Source organism: Nymphalis io, chromosome 16, assembly GCF_905147045.1.
Source record: "Nymphalis io chromosome 16, ilAglIoxx1.1, whole genome shotgun sequence".
Lineage (NCBI taxonomy): Eukaryota > Metazoa > Arthropoda > Insecta > Lepidoptera > Nymphalidae > Nymphalis > Nymphalis io.
The window spans coordinates 11,268,569-11,289,992 of NC_065903.1; the positions used below are offsets into that span (position 1 = coordinate 11,268,569).

At 32.6% G+C, this 21,424-nt stretch overlaps 1 protein-coding gene across 2 annotated transcripts in view; it reads left to right on the plus strand.

Annotated features, from left to right (window-relative positions):
- Positions 1-21,424, plus strand: part of LOC126774305 (lysophosphatidylcholine acyltransferase) — a 59,297-nt gene that overhangs the window by 30,492 nt on the left and 7,381 nt on the right. Inside the window, exons 3-4 of one of the 2 annotated variants that reach the window (XM_050495769.1) lie at positions 6,614-6,825; positions 19,842-19,954. In XM_050495769.1, coding sequence (XP_050351726.1) covers positions 6,614-6,825; positions 19,842-19,954 — 325 coding nt within the window. The remainder of the gene's footprint in view (positions 1-6,613; positions 6,826-19,841; positions 19,955-21,424) is intronic. The other variant, XM_050495768.1, reaches the window with a different exon arrangement.

Consider the following 21,424-nt stretch of genomic DNA (forward strand, 5'->3'; position numbering starts at 1 on the left):
TTTGCGAGTTAACTTCCGGATCGCACGAAATAAACTTATTCACAAGCAAACTAAACAGGTTTTATATGTTTTAGCTCAAACTGGAGCCTTATGATTTTTTGATGTATCGCTGTTCATCAGAGATAGTTCAGTTCATAGAGTTAACAATCCAAATTAGATAATAATATTTGATTATATGTTTTCATAAATTTTTCACCTTTTTACTTAACAGTGACTGGGACGACAAAAATCGGACGTTTGCCTATTTTTGCCAATGCGCCTTCTGTCACGAATGAAATGATTTTTGATGAATGAAATCATTTTTTTAGTGTATTATCCATTGTTATGTGTACGAATATGAGCTCAAACTCGTGTGGCTTACTAGTATCACTCCCTCACTAATTTTAAATGGATCGCAGTCCAGTTTAAATACATTTGCAACATTTTAAAATTTACTTTCCATATTTGTATACACAAATAAATGTAAAAAATATAAGAGGCAGTATAGATTTAGCACTTAAAGTGATTCCTTAATAGTAAACATTCAAAGTGATAAGTGTCAATGACCTTTGATAGTAATTTTAATACATTCTATTTCGTTTTGAAAATGGAATAAAATAATATACTGGTAAAAATTTGTTCAAATATAGGGAATCTATTCATGTCGCGAAATATATACGCAAATGAGGTCAATGTCCTTTTACAGACTATATTTTGTCACTAAATTAAAATACCGAATATTGTCTTTTAAAACCTAAATATAAAAATAAGATTTAATTTATAATATAGACTAATAAAAATATACAAACAGTAACAGTACAGTGGTTTTTTATTTTCCATAATATTTATTTAAAAAGACATAACTGCGTTTTTATTTAAATTTCGTTTGCATTTTTTTATTTTTTAATATTAATATTCAGAATAAGAAATTAAACGTATCTGTCTGTTTGTATTGTGTCTATGTGTCTTTATTCTATATCTCTTCTTTTTGTGTTTTATATTTTGAAGCGAATCGCGTAATAAATTTGACACGGAATATAATTTATTTCTTACTTTTCAGCTCTTGTATAGTCCGCTAATCGTGTTATTATCGTTTAATTATGATATAAATGTTGTTTTAAGGTCGCTTAAGTAGGGGCCACTACAGATCATAACTGTAAAATCGTGTTTCGCACAAAGCGACATACGTTCAACGGATTTATCACAAAATAATTCACTTACAACCTACTTTTCTTACTTAAACAATAATGTGTTATAAATATGCTTACTAAAATAAAACTGCATGCAAATCATTGGAACTTTTAATCGTCAGAAACGTTAAATGCTTACGTTGCATTGAAATTCGACTAGTAAGTTTTACTTCTAATGCATTTAAGAGGGGTTTTATTTTAAATACAAAGGCTACTAGTGGTGTAGAGCTTGTTTCTATAAAGAAATAACGTGATTAATTGCATGAGGCTTTCATGTTGCCGATTAAGGAACTACACTGTACTTGCGTAAAGTTTATTGACCTTAATAGCGTTTTATTGTTTTTATATTTACAATATATTAATGGTCAATAAACATCAATAGTTCAAAAAATGTATATTAATTTTATTTAAATTTCATTTTAATAAATATTAATTTAATCTATTAAATAGATCTTAGGTTTTATATTCTAATTTATAATGTGATAATGTTTATAATATTATTTTAGTATGTTTATAAATTATATTTATAATTTTTTTTTCAATTTATAACATAAAAATATGGAATTATCTAATATTCTAAGTTGAGTGACGTAACCAGTGGTATTAAATAAAAGAATTTAAAGATACTTAAAGTATATATTTAGAATGACCAGCATAAAAGTAATAAAAGTAAAGTAAAGTAATAAAACTTTTTTATCAATCGTAAACATATGTACATGTAATAATGATATTGTACAAATATTTTTTTATATCCTGTATCAACGAATACTAATACTAAGTTATTTTATCATAATCTCTACACAATAATAAGCTTTATATATTATTTTAATATATATATTTACGGCCTCGTTTGTCAATTTGCATGAACGTTATAATACAATATACAGGCAACAACTGATATGACAATACTTTCTCTCAAAACGAACGTATATTTTTTTTTTACTTTCGAATCTGCAGCTTAATCTTGTCAATACGGTAACACTAGACTATTTTGTATCGAAAGTAAAAAGAGGGATGTCGTTCCCAATGATGGACCGATTTTGATGCGGTTTTTTTCATTTTGTAATCGAGATCAAGGTAGTTTTTAGCTATATACTATGAAGATCTGTTCAGGCGTTTTAAGATGATTTCCTACTTAATAAAAGGGTCTTATAACTTTCACAGGTCCGACCCGACGACACTTGTATTAAAATATTTTTAGGTACTTATAATGAAGTTAAAAGGCTAACAATCACATTCGTTTTATTACAGTTAAGAAGTGATTTTTGTGCAGAGTTATTTAAATTCAAAATTTTATTATTATTATATGTTGTAATTACTAATTACTACGGCGGACGAGCATATGGGCTACCTGATGGTAAGTGGTCACCACCGACCGGCATTGTAAGAAATGTTAACTATCGCTTACATCGCCAATGCGCCACCAACATTGGGAACTAAGATGTTATGGTCCTTGTGCCTGTAATTACACTGGCTCACTCACCCTTCAAACCGGAACACAACAATGCCAAGTACTGCTGTTTTGCGGTAGAATATCTGATGAGTGGGTGGTACCTACCCAGACGAGCTTGCACAAAGCTCTACCACCAGTAAGTAGTATGTCACATACTTAACTTTCTTTATATTAGGTAGGCGGCAAATGGGCCATATATATGAGTGGTAAGATTAATATATGTATAATTGTTTACAAAACAAAAAAATATTGCAACGTACGTTAGGCATTCGCTTGTTTTTAATATAATGACTTGTTTATTTGATCTTGGCGTTTAAAATGGTGATTGATGGTCTAAAACACTCATTTATATACGGTTTCTGCGGTTGTTTTATCGACAGTTTAACTATTTATAGCTGTTGGATCGGTAGCTGTTAAGTCTACTTTTTTAGTTTGTTTCGGCTCATGATTTGTTTTTAGTAAAATCGAATACAATGATAAATATTTATTAACAAGTTTTGTTTTATTATGATTCGATTCAATATAGTTAATTAGTTACTAGATACCCCTCCGGGCTACGTTCGGGTATTTTTCTGCAAAAATACGAATCCAAAAGGGGTCGGGCTCTAAAAGTTGGAATTTCTAAAAATGCTCACTTTGCGAATACTTATTTTATAAAAAAAACATGGTGAGTGTAATAATAATAACAATCTTACGCTGACGTCATCTGACGCTCGAAATCTTACTGTGACGTCATCTGACGCTCGAACTCTAAGCTACTGTGTACCGAGCGTTAAGATGTTAACACATTAATAAATATATGATCCGAATATCAGCTTTACAGAAGCTGAATGTGCATTGATTGTCAGACAGGACAAAGGATTGTATAGGTTTTTTAAAATTAATGTCGAATTTGGGTGTAATAAAACAGTCTGATGATAAATGTATCGATAAAATAACGTTGTGAAAAACAAAATTATAAGCGATTTTTATATGTTTATTTTGCAATTTATTATTGACAAAGATTTATCGATAAAAAATTAAGATTAATATGACACTTAGTAAAAGTATTCAAACATTGGACCGCTAGTTATGTTGAGGAATATGAATTGGATAGAACGTGTCAATGTTTATAATTAACAAACTAATGCCAGTAAGTAGCTGAATAAATTAACGATTAGTTTTTTGGCGGTCGCTGAACGAATGAAATCGAACATCGTTATAAAAGATGGGACTTATTTGTTTTGGATAATTGTTTTGGAATACTTAGTGTAACTATGTCTTGAATTGTGAGTGAGTTAATGTAATTGCAGGCACAACGGACAGTCAACTGACGTTGTAAGGATTGGTTAATATTTCTTATAGTGTCAATATCTATGGGTGGTGCACTTGTGGTGACCACATACCATCATGTGGCTTATTTTACAGTCCTTATTCCTCCTTCAACTAAAAAAAAGTAAATTGACCTTTCCTTCTAAGCCTTTGGCCTAGAAACCTGTCGAAAAAAATTGTCGCTATAAAAACTTTTGAATTGTCAAGTTCTTATCAACCCGCTATCGTATAAAAATCTGTATTTCGGGTAATTGGATTTTAAAAATATTTATATCTAGTGTAATTTAATTCGATTAATTAAATAATGACTATTTCTGGTTGTATCCGTTCTAATGACAACAATAACGGTAAAGGATTGTTTTTTTTTTTGAAAAAATTATTAATTGGTATGACTTTGTACAACCCTCTCTAAATTAAAAATGGCTAACGTGCAAGATATATATATTTTTAAATACATTCATGTTCAGTGATTCGCACACATTTCATATACCTTTGCGACTAATATAAAACTATATAAAATATAAAACTATAGTTGCACGTTACGTGCAAACAGTGCAGTTGTCGAGTAAACCGTAAAGTACTCTCGAGACGCTCTTGCAGTGCGTTCACTTCATGTAATGCATGCATTTGCGTCGTACTTACGTACGACTATGCATATAGTACTTTCTATACGTTCAGGTTTTCGTATTGCAAAAGTTTAAGGGGTGATGTTTAATAATTCATGTATTATGTAAGCTGACGATTTCCGTTAATCTCATATTTACGTGTAATTTTTGATTGTTTATATTTTTATCGTATCGTTGTTGTTATTTTTGACAAGTATGTCATTGCTTACATAAGGGATTCCTTGAAATATTTCCTCATAATGTAGATATTTATCAATAATGTTAATACCTTTATATACAGGTGAATAATATTGGATTTTTTTACATGGATCATTATATTGATTTGGATATTTACTGGTGGTAGGGCTTGCAAGCTCGTCTGGGTAGGTACCACTCACTCATCAGATATTCTACCGCAAAACAGCAGTACTTGATATTGTTGTGTTCCGGTTTGAAGGGTGAGTGAGCCAGGCACAAGGGATATAACATCTTAGTTCCCAAGGTTGGTGGAGCATTGGCGATGTAAGCGATGGTTAACATTTCTTACAGTGCCAATGTCTATGGGCGTTGGTGATCACTTACCATCAGGTGGCCCATGTGCTCGTCCGCAAGCATGCATAAGAATACATAATAAGTGCTAAAAAATAAGTTTGATTTAAATGGAAATAAGTGATACAATTTTAGTAACGTACCTAAAGTGTGACTGCTGCTTTAAAATATAATTAATTAATGTATTGTCTACGTATAAAAATAATAACAAATGCAATAAAGGTTTTTGCTCCATTGTATATTTTTAACAAATAATTCAATCATATCGAGTCAAGTGATCTATTCATACGGTCCATATATATTTTATTTTTCATGTCAACATGGAATTATTGCTTATTTTTTTGCAATTTTCTTAAATATAAAAACGGTAACTTATCTATAAAATATAGATATATACCGTCAAATCTTTTAAAAACGAAAATTTCTTATATTTGTAATAGTTTAAGGAGCGTTCGCTTCGAGTCTGGCCTATATACATTAAATCTAATGATATATTATAATATGAAAGTTCTATGTTGATTGGCTTTATTAGTATTTTTTAAAGTGAATCCATATTAAACTTGTATAATCTTGTAAAATAAAATTGTAATGCCTAAACATTGTCGTCCTTTTTCAACAAAACGTTATTAGCGGGTGATTAGTTGAACAATATAATAATATCCTGGGACATTATTTACATACGGCCGTCCGATCCCAAATTAAACTTACTACTTAACTACTTGTACAAAGCTTGTAGTATGGAAACCAGACAACTGATATAATACATAATATACTACTTTTCTTTTATACTTATATAGATAATTACACCCAGACTCGGGATAAACAGACATGTTCATGCACACAAACGTCTGTCCTAGGTAGGAATCGAATCCACAGACTTCGGAGTGAAAGGCAAGTATCTACCAACCACGCTAACCAGCCCGTCAATGTTTTGTCATCTTCTTTCGAATGTCAAATCAATAATGACAGAAAGAGCGAAGTAAGTGTTTAACTAAACAGTCACTAAGCAACGTTAATAAGTAAGGAAGTGTATTATAATGTTTAACTAAGATAAACAAATCATAATGTTAAACTCAAATTGTTGAATTCATCATATAATCTTGTCCATTAAGCTGCAATTCTGTACCAAAATCAATAAATCATAATGAATCACATGAATGAAAATCATAAAGTGATCATCAAAATATTGAAAGGTCAAAGTAACGGTGCAATATTACCCTCTCACACACATGTATGTATTTTAAGCGCCATAAAAACATAAAATAACATCATTAAAGTTTCGGTGTCATTATATAACATTAAAAAATATAAAGCGTATTGAAAAGAATGAAGCGAAGAACGCCTTTAATTCTTAAGGCTTAGCGGGTGATTAGTTAAATAACGCTGTCTTCTCCTGTCAAATGCCAAATTATTCATGACAGAACGATTTAAGTCTATTTAACTAAACACCTGCTATCCAACGATTATAAGTAAGGCCGTAAGTTAATAAATATCTTGTAACAAATGTTTTTCATATTCCATTGTAGGTCTTTGAAACCGCTCATATGTTTCATTGGGAAGATGTCATATCTCGCTGGAGGGATGGCGATATCGATACGAGGTCGTCAGGCCAGTCGGAAGGAGGCTCCCATACTTGTGATAGCACCACACTCCTCCTTCTTGGACAGCTGCATCGTGTATGCCACCAGGATGTCCTCTGTTATTGTTAGGAAGGAGAGCATGGACAACTATGTCGGAAGTAGGTGAATCGATTTTCTTATGGTGGTGGTATTTAATATTGGTGTTCGCAGATGATGTCAATTCGAATAACCTTCTCAGACATTATTTAAATTAATATTAATAGGGTTTGTAATTCTTTTGTGAGGTGTAAGTATTTGGTGTTGGTTTGTATTTCGCTGATAAATAGATAATTGATTATTTAATATGGAGCATTTTTAATTTGTTGTTCGTGGGTGTATAAGATGTATCAGTATAGGTCCAAATGGTTTCAATCCAACCCCACAATGTTGATGTGAGTCTAATTCTGTGGTTTATTATTTATGGTATATTATAAAACTCTATCTCAATCAACGATTTATAAGTGACTTTGTACGATAAAGCGATAAGAGTCATGTTCACTTGGTGGTAGGGCTTTGTGCCGCCAAACGGCAATACTTATTATTGTTGTGTCCGGTTTGATGTGTGAGTGAGTTAGTATAACAGGCACAAGGAACGTAACATCTTAGTTCCCAAGGTTGGTGACGCATTGGCGATGTAAGTAATGGTTAGTATTTCTTACAACGCCAATGTTTTTAGGCGGTGGCGACCATTTACCAGCTGAACCATTTGCCCGTCCGTCTACCTACTCCAAAAATATATCCTGTATAGTTGAAAAGGCTCCTTAAGACCTCTTTGGGGAAGGTTACAAATGTAAATGCTGAGATAAGTTTACTAATAATTATATAAAGAAACTTATATAGAGACATTTAATGAGTGTCTCTGTAATGTGACATCTGAATTGTATGTAACTAAATTATGTAATATCATGGAATGATACTAGTGTCTAACGACCTCGCAACACAGATTCAAAATTGCAGCCTACTGAGTGAGTGCGTTCCCGCTATCGATTTTACGTGCATCTCAAGTCCACGCTGCGACTGATATTCCAAGCCCTGTGTTTACAATACAAATACAGAATAATATATAATTTTGCCTATGTATTTTTTTATAATATATAGACATTTAAGTAATATAACTAAACATCTTCTAGACTTCATAAAATCTTAAAATATTACAATCGTTTTATTTGTAGATGTTTTCGAAAGTTGTTACCATCAAATAACGGTTTCTGAAGTCGCAGCTTATGTGTGTCATTCAAATGCTGTTTTAAAAAACTAATGTGATATTAAATTATTTTATACTTTTATTTTGTACTTTTTTCTTACATTTTATTTTTATAAATTTAAAAATTCGTTTTTGGTCTCGATAAGACTGTTAATTTGTATGTGTAATTTTTTTAATAAAGCGTTATTTGTATATTGTCACGTTTTAAAAAAATTGAAAGATCGTTACGGCAAGCAACACAAACAAAGTTCGTTACAAAGTACCGGATTTAATAAAGAAGGCTTTTGAATGGTTTTCTCTTCGCCATATGTTTTTTTATTCATATTATTTGAATACCCCTTTTGTTCAGCCGTTTGAATGAGCCTCGTGACAGATATAGGTTAACAAGTATTAATGTAGGAACACGTATAAGCTAAGTACTCATACGTGTTGTAAATAAAGTCGGCTTTGATTCAAAACTTTTATGAAATGTGCATGTATCGAATTACAAATGCAACTCGTTAGCAAAATTACCTCAAATGTTTCTTGAAATGTTGTTTCAAAAATGAGCAAATGCGAGTACGTTTCCGGGTTGTTAATTATATCTATTAATAAAGTGAACATGTTTAGACAATCTCATGATTAAGACAATGTATTGTTTAAGAACTACTTTTTAACAACCTGTTTTTAACAAAAATATCACCAGTTTATGTAGAAGTTTTTTTGAGTTCTTATATACTAACGTTTTCAATTATCCGCAGTGTGGATGGAGTATAAAATAAATAATTTAGGTTAAAATAATTTATCTGTATGATTTACCATATCGAAGACTTATCCTGAGGCTGATTTCGTTTCATAGGTTCTTCTCAGGCGTGAGAGACCAAACCGGTGGACTTTTGACAATAAGTCAATAAAGTCATATAATTTTTATTGTATAAAGATTTTGACTTTTACTTTGGCCACTTTGGCATATAGCAGAGATATTGGAAAGGAGAATATTGACTGCTTAAGCTATACATCCTTACAAGCCTAAGCCTATGAAGTTATTCTGGCACTTTCTACAGCACACACACACACACACACACACACACACACACTTATAATAAATAACTATCTGATGCGTGAATTAAGAATTATTCGAAGCTCTATTTAACTTCACCTGTTAAATGTGTTGGTCGAATCTTTCGACCGAATTGTAAACCAGCTCCAAGTGAGCTGTAATTATACACCCTCTTTCGGTACTGGTAACAATATAATCTGCTACATTAAATATCGTAATTTGTCCATAAGTGCTGTCAAAATGTAAGTGTAACGCCAATATTGTATTTTATTTTTTAATATGAATTTATTAGATTACCGGACATGTGTAGCCTTCAAGGGTGACAAAAATGCCGCAAGTGGTAATTGGTAATTTCGACTTTAAAAGATACCGCCGAGGCCATTTTGATTATAAAGTATTCATCTATCATATTATTTAGCAAATAATTCGTGTTGAATTGCTTAAGTATATATCTTTGCTATAGTTACAAAATAATATTTGTAAATAATAATGATACGTCGACTTTCATTTGTTATAACTTTTGATAGAATCGACCGATTTTGGTCTAACGATTTGGTGATTTGAAGATAGCCCTGGACAAACAGAAAGATACATAAGAGTCAATCAAATCAATCAATCAACAGCCAATCGTTGTCCACTGCTGAACATAGGCCTCTCCCAAGGTGCGCCAAAGCTCCCTGTCCTCCGCCTTCCGCATCCAGTTGGTGCCCGCCACCTTCTTAAGGTCGTCGGTCCACCTGGCTGGAGGGCGCCCTACGCTGCGCTTGCCGATTCGCGGTCTCCACTCTAGGACTCGTCTGCTCCAACGGCCATCGGTCCTACGACATACGTGACCAGCCCACTGCCACTTCAGCCTGCTAATTTTGCAAGCTATGTCGGTGACTCCGGTTCTTTTCCGGATAATCTCATTTCTGATCTTATCCTTCAAAAATAATCCGAGCATAGCTCGCTCCATAGCACGCTGAGCGACTTTGAATTTGTGGACTAGTCCCGCAGTTAGTGTCCACGTTTCGGCACCGTATGTCATGGCAGTTAAGACGCATTGGTTGAAGACTTTCGTCTTCAAACATTGCGGTATAGACGACTTGAGGACTTGACGAAGGTTGCCAAATGCTGCCCATCCCAAGCGAATTCTTCGATCGGCTTCCTTCTCGAAGTTGTTCCTACCGACTTGTATTATCTGTCCTAGGTAGGTATATTCACTAAAAACATCGAGAGGTTTCCCCTCGACGTATATCGGTCCCGGCACGACATGCCTATTGAACATGACCTTGGTCTTGTCCAAGTTTATACCGAGACCGACACACCGGGAAGACTCGCCTAGGCTACGCAGCATTTCGGTGAGTTGTTCCAGCGACTCTGCTATGATGACGATATCGTCGGCAAATCGAAGGTGTGAGATGTACTCGCCGTTTACATTGACTCCATACCTAGTCCAATCCAGCGTTTAGAAAACGTCTTCCAACGCGTTGGTGAACAGTTTCGGGGATATTACATCCCCCTGTCTCACCCCTCTGCGCAGTTGGATCGCCTTCGTCTTACAGTCCTGGATGTGGACAGCCATTGTAGCGGCGTTGTACAGACATCTCAGTACCTCGATATATCTCCAATCGATATGACATCTCTGCAATGAGTCGAGCACTGCCCAGGTTTCGATGGAGTCGAAGGCTTTCTCGTAGTCCACAAATGCCATACACAGCGGCTGATTGTACTCTTCGGTCTTCTGCACAATCTGCCGAACAGTATGGATGTGGTCCACGGTGCTGTAGCCTGATCGAAAGCCGGCTTGCTCTGGGGGCTGGAACTCGTCAAGTCGTCTGGCGAGACGGTTCGTGACGACTCTTGAGAACAGCTTATACACGTGACTCAGGAGGGAGATTGGTCTGTAGTTTTTCAAGAGGGTTTTATCACCTTACTTGAAAAACAGTACCACCTCACTCCCGCTCCACGTTTCTGGGGTCTTGCCATGTTGGATGACGGAATTAAAGAGGCTTGCTAGCTCTTTCAGGACCGGAGTCCCGCCTGCCTTAAGCAACATAATAACAGAAACCTTAAGCAACATAATAACAAGATACATAAGTGTAAATAAAAAAAATAGTTGCTTTGTTTTTGGGTAACTAGTAAAAAGCCATATTGACTTTAAATAAACGCAGTTACTGCGAAATCACAGATATTGCAATTTTATTTATCTATATATATGTTATACGTGTGTATGTATCATATATACGTCGAAATGAATATTTTAATGTAATTGTTTTCATTTTAAATCGTTTTCTAGTTTGAGTCCGCATTTTGCTTCGTAACTCATTATGAGTAATGCAATTATTTTCTCTTTGAATAATTCCCGTTAATTTTAACCGCAAGTTGCTATGTCCATTAATGGAGAATGTATGTTTTTTATACATAAATAATAATATGTTTTTGACGTTCTAAAAACATGTCCATGAAAAAAGCATAAAATCTAGTCTATTCTATGATATAAATGCTTTTTGTCTCTATTTCGCCGATAAATTTTAATACTATTTACTTCTTCTTCTTCTTCGTCGTGACACTCTTGTCGGAGCGATCGTGGTCGCCATGAAGTATTATGAATTACTAGTTATTACTATTTACTAGCGTGATACAAAAGGAGATTACGATTTTCGAATTTATTTAAAGAAATTTGGATGGATTTTAACATATCAGGGGTTTTTCGATTCGTCCTAATTGCGAGTGATATAGGACGTATGAAGTATAAGAGAACTATTAACGACCACCATTTTAGTTTCGGTGACTTGCTTTTCGCCTTGGATATTTAGCTAGAATCTGCTAAGTTAAAAAGTGCTCATCTTCCATTTTTTTATTTTAACAACTTATAACCAGTACTTAGTAATAAGATAAAGTATGGGGTTGTGTTTGAAGTATATATCACTAAAAATAATTAAATTGGTCACACACATTAGATTACATAACGATGTCGCGACGTGATCGCTTTCGATTCGCTTCGTCACGCCCGTGTATTATGTCCTTAATTTCATTCGAACTGACTTGACTTATATATATTGAATATTTTTATTATATTTTAATATACGATTAATTTGCAATAATTCGTATATGAGAACTAGCCAAGTCAGACCTTAGGCTTCAATATATTATCCTAAGTTATAAGAAGAAATTATATTTTAAGTTGTTATAAAATATTTTATGTTGTAATAAATAAATTTCAGGACTGACCATTGAACTTGAAATCCATTTAGATCTTACTTCTTTTTATATTGAACTTGGCTCTCATTTCACATTTATGTTTTTGATGGAATATATTTTACCACCGAACAGCAAAACTTGTTATCAAATATTGTTGAGTTACCTTTTGAAGCGTGAGTTGTCCAGTGCCAGAATTGGAGTTAGTTGCCAAGATTGGAGATGCATTAACTATGTAAGTGATGATAAATATTTCTTATAGTGCCATTGTATATTAACGGTGGTAATCATTTACCACGAGATGGCCCATTTACTAGTTTGCCAAAATATGTGAAATTTAAAATATATATACAATAACCGAAATAGGAGATTGCAGATATTTATTTATTTATTTGTAAAATCACACTTACAACATACATATAAAGAATTAAAAAAAATTTATAAAACAATAATAATATATCTAATATGCATGTCAATTACAAGTGTACATATCACTTCAAGATTCATCTAATCAAATTCAAATTAAAAGTAACAAAAAATCATTAGTAATTTAAAAAAAAAAAACGTAACCAAAAATTGCGACACTTGTGAATTTTAACAATTAACAGACTATTAAAAATGTGAAGGTAAACTTCATAACATAATAAACGATTAACATATTGCCTCGATTATATTAGATTTTATTTTTGCACATATAATTCCGCATATATAATAAACTATAAATTATAATATAGATTATATTTAATTAAAGATTATTTAATGCGCCATTAAATATATTTCAAAATGTCGTTTAAATATACTTCGATTTCAAAAACGTACATATAAAAAAAATACATGGCGTGGTTCCGAGGTATCGGGTTTAAATAATTTTGTATAATATTTAAATTCCTAATATATATCTTATTGTCATTTTTTCGGAGAGCATTAAGTATTAATTAATGTGAAACCTTGGTTAACAATTCAAGTCGATGTGAAATGAATAAAAATTATTTAAATTTTTATTTACCGTATTTGTCAATTCGCTTAATGAAATAATTTAAAATACTAACCAATATTATAAATGCAAAAGTGAGTTTGTTTGTTACGTTTCACGACTCAACTACTCAATCGATCGTCAAGAAATTTTGCATACACATTGTTAGGGGTTTGGAAAATAAGGCGCTTAACACCTTATTCCCTCGGTGAAGCCGTGGCCGGAAACTAGTATGTTTGTTTATATTTTAATGTTTTTTTCATTAAATGATTTAGTCAAGAGACATTCAGAGAGGGGAGTGTCAGCGTTTTAGGTACAATACCAAAGGACAATATTTTAGACGGCGTTTTTTTTATAAATTTGTAACGTATAGTTTGTTTTTATTTTATTTTGGTTTTAGTTTAATTTTATAATATTTAATTTAATTATGTTTGTTCAGTTATCTTATTTATGCTTAATTTTTTAATAATGATAACATAACATTAATTAATAAAATATTAAAAAAAGACATGCTTTTAAATTGAGTGCAGTTGGCTTGTCTGATTTAACAATTGCCTCTTTAGCCAAAATCGGTCAGGAGGACATCATCATCGGTCTTCTTTAGTAATTTTTAATTTCTACACTTTTTTTTCTATTTCTTAAAAATAGGTAGTCAGATGGGAAAATGGGCCACCTGATGTTAAGCCATCACTACAGCCCATAGACATTAGCGCTGGAAGAAATAATAACCACGATAAATAGGTACATAGCCAATGCGCCGCCAACCTTGGCAACTACGATGTCATATCCCTTGTGTCTAAAGTTACACTAGCTTATTCTCCCTTCAAGTGAATGGTGGTAATATCTCCAAAAAGTAATATATCCATCTAGACCGGATTGCACGAAGCCTTATCGTCAAGTTATATTATACTATTTTTTCTATTAAGAGAATTAATTATATTAATATGTAGATATATATATATAAATTTAGGTCGAGACAGCGAAACAAAATAAAATTGTTAAATAAATTCATGAAATTTTAAATGAATACCATGTATGTTTGTAATCTGTTCTTTTTAGCTTAATATCTGTAAGTTCCCGCATTGCGGGACCAGTATATGTATGTTTGTAAACAAACGTGGGATTATTTTGAACGTATCATTGTCATCATCATCATCAACCCTTCGTCGTCCACTGTTGGGCATAGGCCTCTCCAACGGCACGCCACTGAGCTCGATCTACAGGTCTCAGTCTCCATCCACTGCCAGCCACTTGGCGTATAATTTATATCATAAGTTATTATGTGAGTCAGGGCATGTTGAATGCACCTGTATATTTATACTAATATTATAAATGCGAAAATAACTTTGTCTGTTTGTTAAGCTTTCACGGCTAAACTACTGAACCGATTTTTATGAAATTCAGTATTCAGAACCTCATGGTAGGACATTGGATACTATTATCTATTACCAAAAAACATGCGGGCGAAGTCGAAAAATATAATAATGTTAATAATAGCAATAAGAATTAATTGTAGTTATTCCGTAGAGAATAATGCGATATATTAATGTTGTTTCGATTTCATTATTTGCGCGCGTAATGGTCCCCACGTGGTAATATTTTTAGATTCGCACGCGGCTTTGTGTAACACGCATGGCTAATCTAGATTATGAAAGTTAATTTCGGCGAATTGAAAACCGATACTGTTATATGAAAAATTGTAAGTGTTTTCTTAAGTCCAAGACTGATTATGACGTAGTTTTTGATTTGTTGTTATTTTATATAGATGACTAGAACGCCCCTTGTGTGCATGTGGGGTGTGGGCTGATGTTAGATATAAAAAAGTAGCCCAAATGTTATCAAAATCGGTTGAGTGGTTTAGCCGTGAAAGCGTAACCGACAGTCAGAGTTACTTTCCAGCTTATAATATAAATGTGTTATTTGAAAGCGATTGTCAGAGTTATCGAAGGATTATTTATGTTTTTTTTTATCGTCACTCGAGAAACTTCTATCCGAATACAAGCTAAGTTTTAAAGCTAAACATTAAAACAATTATACTCTATTTTAAAATAGAAGTCTGGTTATTCTGCTTTTTTTCGTGCGCCGATTAAATAATTAATGTGTTTAAATCTATCGTCTAGACTAGACTAGAGCAACGTGGAAAAAATTTAATGGGTTTGTTTGCGACATATTTTTGTTTAAGTACACGTTGTTCGGATGTTGTTTTTGCGCCAAAATCGTCTTACATACGTGAACTTTAATATTATATCTGTAATCAGAGATATAATTTGACTTTAGATATGATTTATCTTATATTTAGTCTTATATAAGATAAATCGTATTTATCGTTGTATATTTCAACTGTTAGGATTGTTATTTTATAATAAACCTATGGTAATCCGTTCACATTCATTCAATAAAACACATTAAAATATCGATAGTTTTAACTCAAATTGGTCTGTTACAATTAAAATAATAAAAAAATATAGTTTACCAGGTTGTATGGCTTTTTGTAAGCCCGTCTAGGTGCGTTTTATCGACTCATCAGATATTCTACCGTTAAAAAGCAGTACTTGGTATTGTTGCGCTCCGGCTTTTAGGTTGAGTGAATCAGTGTAACTATATAACATCTTAGTACCCAAAGTTGGTGACGCATTGGCGATGTAACGACGAGATAGCCCAGTACCCGATGATCGTGGGTTCAAACCCGGGCAAGCACCACTAAATTATCATGTGCTTAATTTGTTATTATAATTCATCTTGTGCTTGACGGTGAAGGAAAACATCGTGAGGAAACCTGCATGTGTCTAATTTCACTAAAATTCTGCCACATGTGTATTCCACCAACCCGCATTGGAGCAGCGTGGTGGAATAAGCTCCAAAACCTTCTCAAAGGGAGGCCTTAGCCCAGCAGTGGGACATTCACAGGCTGCTACTGGCGATGTAAAGAATGGTTAATATGTCTTATATCGCCAATGTTTATGAACGGTGGTGACCACATACAATCTCCATCTATCTGCCATTTGGCCTCCCCCTACCTATAACATAAAAAAAACAAAATGCGCCGTTCATAATTATTCGACAGTTTAAAAATTAGATTGATTTATTAAAAGCTAACGGTTTCTTACAATTATTCGGTGAGACATATATCATTAATCACAATAATTAATCATTAACTTGCGTTAACACATTTATGACACGAAACACATTGTTCCCTTGATGGATGTCGTTATTTACGACTTCGTAATAAATGATAAGTTACATTGCCGTTTTAAGTCTCCCGTCTCGTAACATATCCAACATGTATAATATTTCTGAGTAATAATGCTTACTTCTTCATAAATGTTGTGGTTATGGAAAGAAAAGAACGTTTCTTATTATATTTAATATTTAAATTAATTAAAAGCTTGTAATATTACACTGTCATTTTTTTGCATATGAGTATCTACAAAGCGTACTTGAATAAAACATATTTTGAATTTAATTTAAACATAATTTAAACGAAAAGTTTTTACGAAAATAAAAACCGTGTATTTTAATAAGAATATTAAATATGCATTTTATATTTGCGGCGAAAAAGGAAGTTTGCAGTAAGACGTCAATGCGTCATTAAGCGTTTTTAAGTGTGATATAATATTTATCAGATGCAGACTCTGAATTTATAAAATATGTATTCAGAACGCGCTTGCTTAGGGGTGGCTGGTACAACCTCGCACACAAAAGGATATGGCGCACCTAGCGGCTACCCCTCATTTTATTTGCGGGCGCGCGGAAACTTGATGGTAGGGCTTTGTACAAGTCAGCCTGGGTAATTACCGCCCACTCATCAGATATTCTACCGCCAAACAGCAATAGTATTGTTGTGTTCCGGTTTGAAGGGTGAGTGAGTTACACTGGTGTATTTATATGTACGAGTTGGTGGCGCATTGACGATGTAAGGCATAACTATGAGTATATATTTCTTACAGCGCCAATGTCCTTAATAATATGCTTTAAATAAAAAAAATAAGAAATCTAGTCATTTATAATTTTATTTAATATTCATTAAAAATAATATCAGGGAATGTAGTTTGTATGTGTATACTTTAAACGAAAGAAAATGACTTATAATTTAAACCTACGTCGTTTTTTGAGAATGTAAAGCTCGGTTAGTTCAAACGCTCTTAAATTGATGATTGTGTGTGTGTATGTATTTTCTTATTTCACACAAACGTATGAAATAAGAAAATATAAAAATGATTGATATTAAACTACACAAGTAAAAACCATGAAACTTTCACTTTTATGTTCGTAATTTATGAGTCTTTCTAATCTATTAAAATAATACTTCATAATAACCGCAACAGAGACTGTACACTGCATGTATGTATATATATATATAATAAGAGTAGTAGAGTAGCTTTGCTATCTTATTTTAACCGATTATTTGGGTACGATAACTACATACACACACACACACATATAATAACATGGTATGGGTAAAGAAACCATTTGCGGTGCAGAAATGTTACGTAAGGCCACTTGCGAGTCTTTGGAATAAGGGGCGTAAAATTCGTCAAATAAAGATATTCACGGACTGACTATCTTTATTTGATGAATTACTGTGTATGTGAATGTAATAAGAATAACATTTAAACGATATACGCATCAAAGTTGCATATCAGTATAAAACGACCTAAGCCATTTTACGACTGAGATACAAAGTAAGTTTTTCAGAATGAGAAATAAAACACTATTGTGTATATTCAACGGACTTTGGTTAGAGGGAGAGAAGCAATCGCTCTAGATTTAGGCTCTAGGTATGAGCAGCGAAGAGAGCGAAAATGACAAAAAGACTTCCAGGGCTAAAAAGCGTTGTTTGATTTTTATAAATATGTTAATTATTATGTATATAACATTAAATTAAATGCAATTCAAATTCATGTGAAGTGAAAGCATCTACCAAAGGGCGTCGAAAGACAATCTTGATCTACCCTAGGGCTAAGGCCGGCGCTTTGTAAATATAATATAGTACCTATACTGTCAGTATCATTAGCAATCTCCATGTAAGAGCTTTTAGATTGTTATTACTATAATTTTAGTCAATAAAAGAAAAATAATGTTAATAGCAAGACAAGCTTCTCTTGTATTGAATCGTGTAGAAATATCGTGACTATAATCTATTTTTAATTTATTCTTTTATTAAAACATTGCCTGTAATAACAGTTCTTTTGCTGTATTTGTGTGGGTCTGAATTAATTAATTTACCATTTCATGGGTTCAGTATTGATAATTATTACAGTGTTCTTGTAGCGAATCTAATTTGCGTAATTCGACTCACAATATAACTATAATTAGTTATTTGAAATGCATTTGACATGTTTCTCATGCAAGAAGTCCCAATAGCTTTAAGATATAAGAGTTGTATAGTGATGATATATAGGTTAAAAGGTTGTCTCCTAATCCTTCGGAGTATGGTCGACCCCAGTAGAGTATTTTAAAATTTGGTGGCCCGGGCATAAAATAAAATCGGCCGTTAAATTGAAGGATGAGTTAGCCAGTGTAATTACAGGCACAAGGGACATAACGTCTTTTTCCAAAGGTTGGTGGCGCATTGGTGATGTAAGCGATGGTTAAAATTTCTTACAATGCCAATGTCTATGGGCGTTGGTGACCACTTACCATCAGGTGGCCTATATCGTCGTCCTGATTAATTATTATTATTATTATTTACGGTCAATTAAGAGTAGGTATGTAAGGTAAATACCAATGAGTTGTAGAGCACTTGTATGATATTTATTACGTAGGTCGTGAATTTTCTTTTGATAAGTTAAATCAAAAAGTAACAAGTAATGGGTAAAGACTATGAAAACCTCCTAGGCCGTCTACAAGACCTGTCCCGCCGCAATACGCCACTGGTGGTGTGTACGCACAAGTTTAATTAATAAATTTTAAGGACAGCATTATGTAACATAAATAGTTACACATAACAATTATAATTAAAACACTAATTTTACCAAAAATTTACCGAGGTTACACAATGGTGGAACGTTGATACTGAAAATCACTGATACCCAAAATAATAGTTTCATAAGAAAGTTTTGATAATTATCATATTGTTATGTAAGAAAAAGCTACAGGTACGGGTTTAAATATTAAACCTTCACGATGCGTAAATATTTTATATGTTATATCGAGTTGAAATGGCTCAGTGGCTAGAAGACATGAATCTTAACGAAATACTGCGGGTTCCAACCCGACGACTATTGAGTTTTCGTGTGCTTAATTTGTTCTTATAACACATCTCGTGCTCAACGGTATAAAAAAAAACATCGGAAGGAAATTAAACGTGTATTTCATGTCTTAATATTAATGAATAATTTAATAAAAAAACGATAATGTAAATATAAATTTCTAGTGTATTATGAAACTTTTAAGGATACATTCATCTGTAGGATATTCGAAATGCTTTTGGTGGCCAAAGCTTTTTGATTTTATCACGCCATTTGTACTGTAAAATATAATAATTTGTATATAATTAGTATTTTATTTATATTATTTTATGAATGCAATAAAATGTATGTATTTATATTATTTTTATTGTAATCTTAGTTTTTTCAAATTTCGCATGATTATTAATTTTGCATTGTGTAGTTTTTAAGTATATTATTAATATTATTAAGTGACCATTGCATTTTGTATATGTAATGTAAAATATTTTCTAAAATTAATTTGTAATATTTTTTGTCATTAACGAGTATAATTTTTAATTGTTTTTCAGAACTTATTAACTACACTCAGCCCGTGTATGTATGGCGAGACGATCCTAACTCACGCCAGAATACCATCAAGGAGATTATCGAGAGAGCTACTTCTAAAGAAGACTGGCCTCAGGTATATTGCTTTTGACATTATTTATTTGAGATACGAATACAATAATTTAATATTCTTATTAAAACAAAAGTAATAAACAAATCTATTTAGTTTTTAATTACTAGACTTTTTTAATTGCTGCATAATATTATTTATATTAAATAAAAATGAAAAGAAACGTACATAAAATATGAAATTAATTTATGATTTTTATATATTGTCTATATACCAAGAGAGTAGAAAGAGAGAGAGAGAGATTTTTAAAATATGAAAAAACAATATTTAAAAAGAAATACAAATATTTTTAGAAAGAATGAGCGCTAATAGTGGGTTTGTGTGGAATCCCGTAAGTACCGCTCAATCGTCAGTTCGGTTCCGACAGTACGAGCATAAGGGGCCTAACCTCTTGTTAGCCACAATGTTTGGTGGCACATTAAAGATATAAGAAATTGTTTATACTTCTCTGTAGACCAGTTCCAGTTTACCATTTTTACCAGGTGGCCGTTTTTCCAATCCGCTTTTTTACAGAGAATGAATAAACATGACTCGTCTTGAATACGAATATTTGATTGAGTGTCAATGTTCGCCTATTGATAAAAATATTTGAAAATAAAAACTAACAGGCTGTAAATGCTGGACTGAGGCCTCTGAGACTGAACCTGTAATATTCAGTTCAGATTTGCGAGGTCTAACAACTCAAATTTGATTTGAATTTATTAAAAAACAGCTATTACTTATATAGTACATAGGACATACAGCTGTTATTACAGCTATACTGGTGGTAGGGCTTTGTGCAAGCTCGTCTGGGTAGGCACCACCCACTCATCAGATATTCTACCGCAAAACAGCAATACTTGATATTGTTGTGTTCCGGTTTGAAGGGTGAGTGAGCCAGTGTAATTACAGGCACAAGGGACATAAAATCTTAGTTCCCAAGGTTGGTGGCGCATTGGCTATAAGCGATGGTTGACATTTCTTACAATGCCAATGTCTACGGGCGTTTGGTGACCACTTACCATCAGGTGGCCCATATGCTCATTCACCTTCCTATTCTATAAAAAAAAAAAATATTATTCGTAAATAGGAACGTGTCTTATTTAAAATTAAATTCGACATTTAGAAAATAAAATTCAGCCAAATATATGATAATAGTTTCTATTAATAACATATTTTTGAATGATATTATCCTGTTTTTATAAAGAACGTCAATTTGAGTGAATGATATTGATTAATGAATGAAATTGAACATGACAACATAACAGCTATGATTATTTTTTCCCGTTAGATCTATAGTTTAATAGTAAGATATTAGTAAGAAATTAGTTTAAAGGTCGTATCGTCATGTATCTCAATTTATTTACGCAAATCATTCGTCTTATCTGATGTGATTACTGCAACTTTCTATCTTCAAAGTCGCCGCGAATCATTACAATGAAATTATAATGATACAAATACACGTATATAAAATAAAAACAATTCAAATGTTACTAA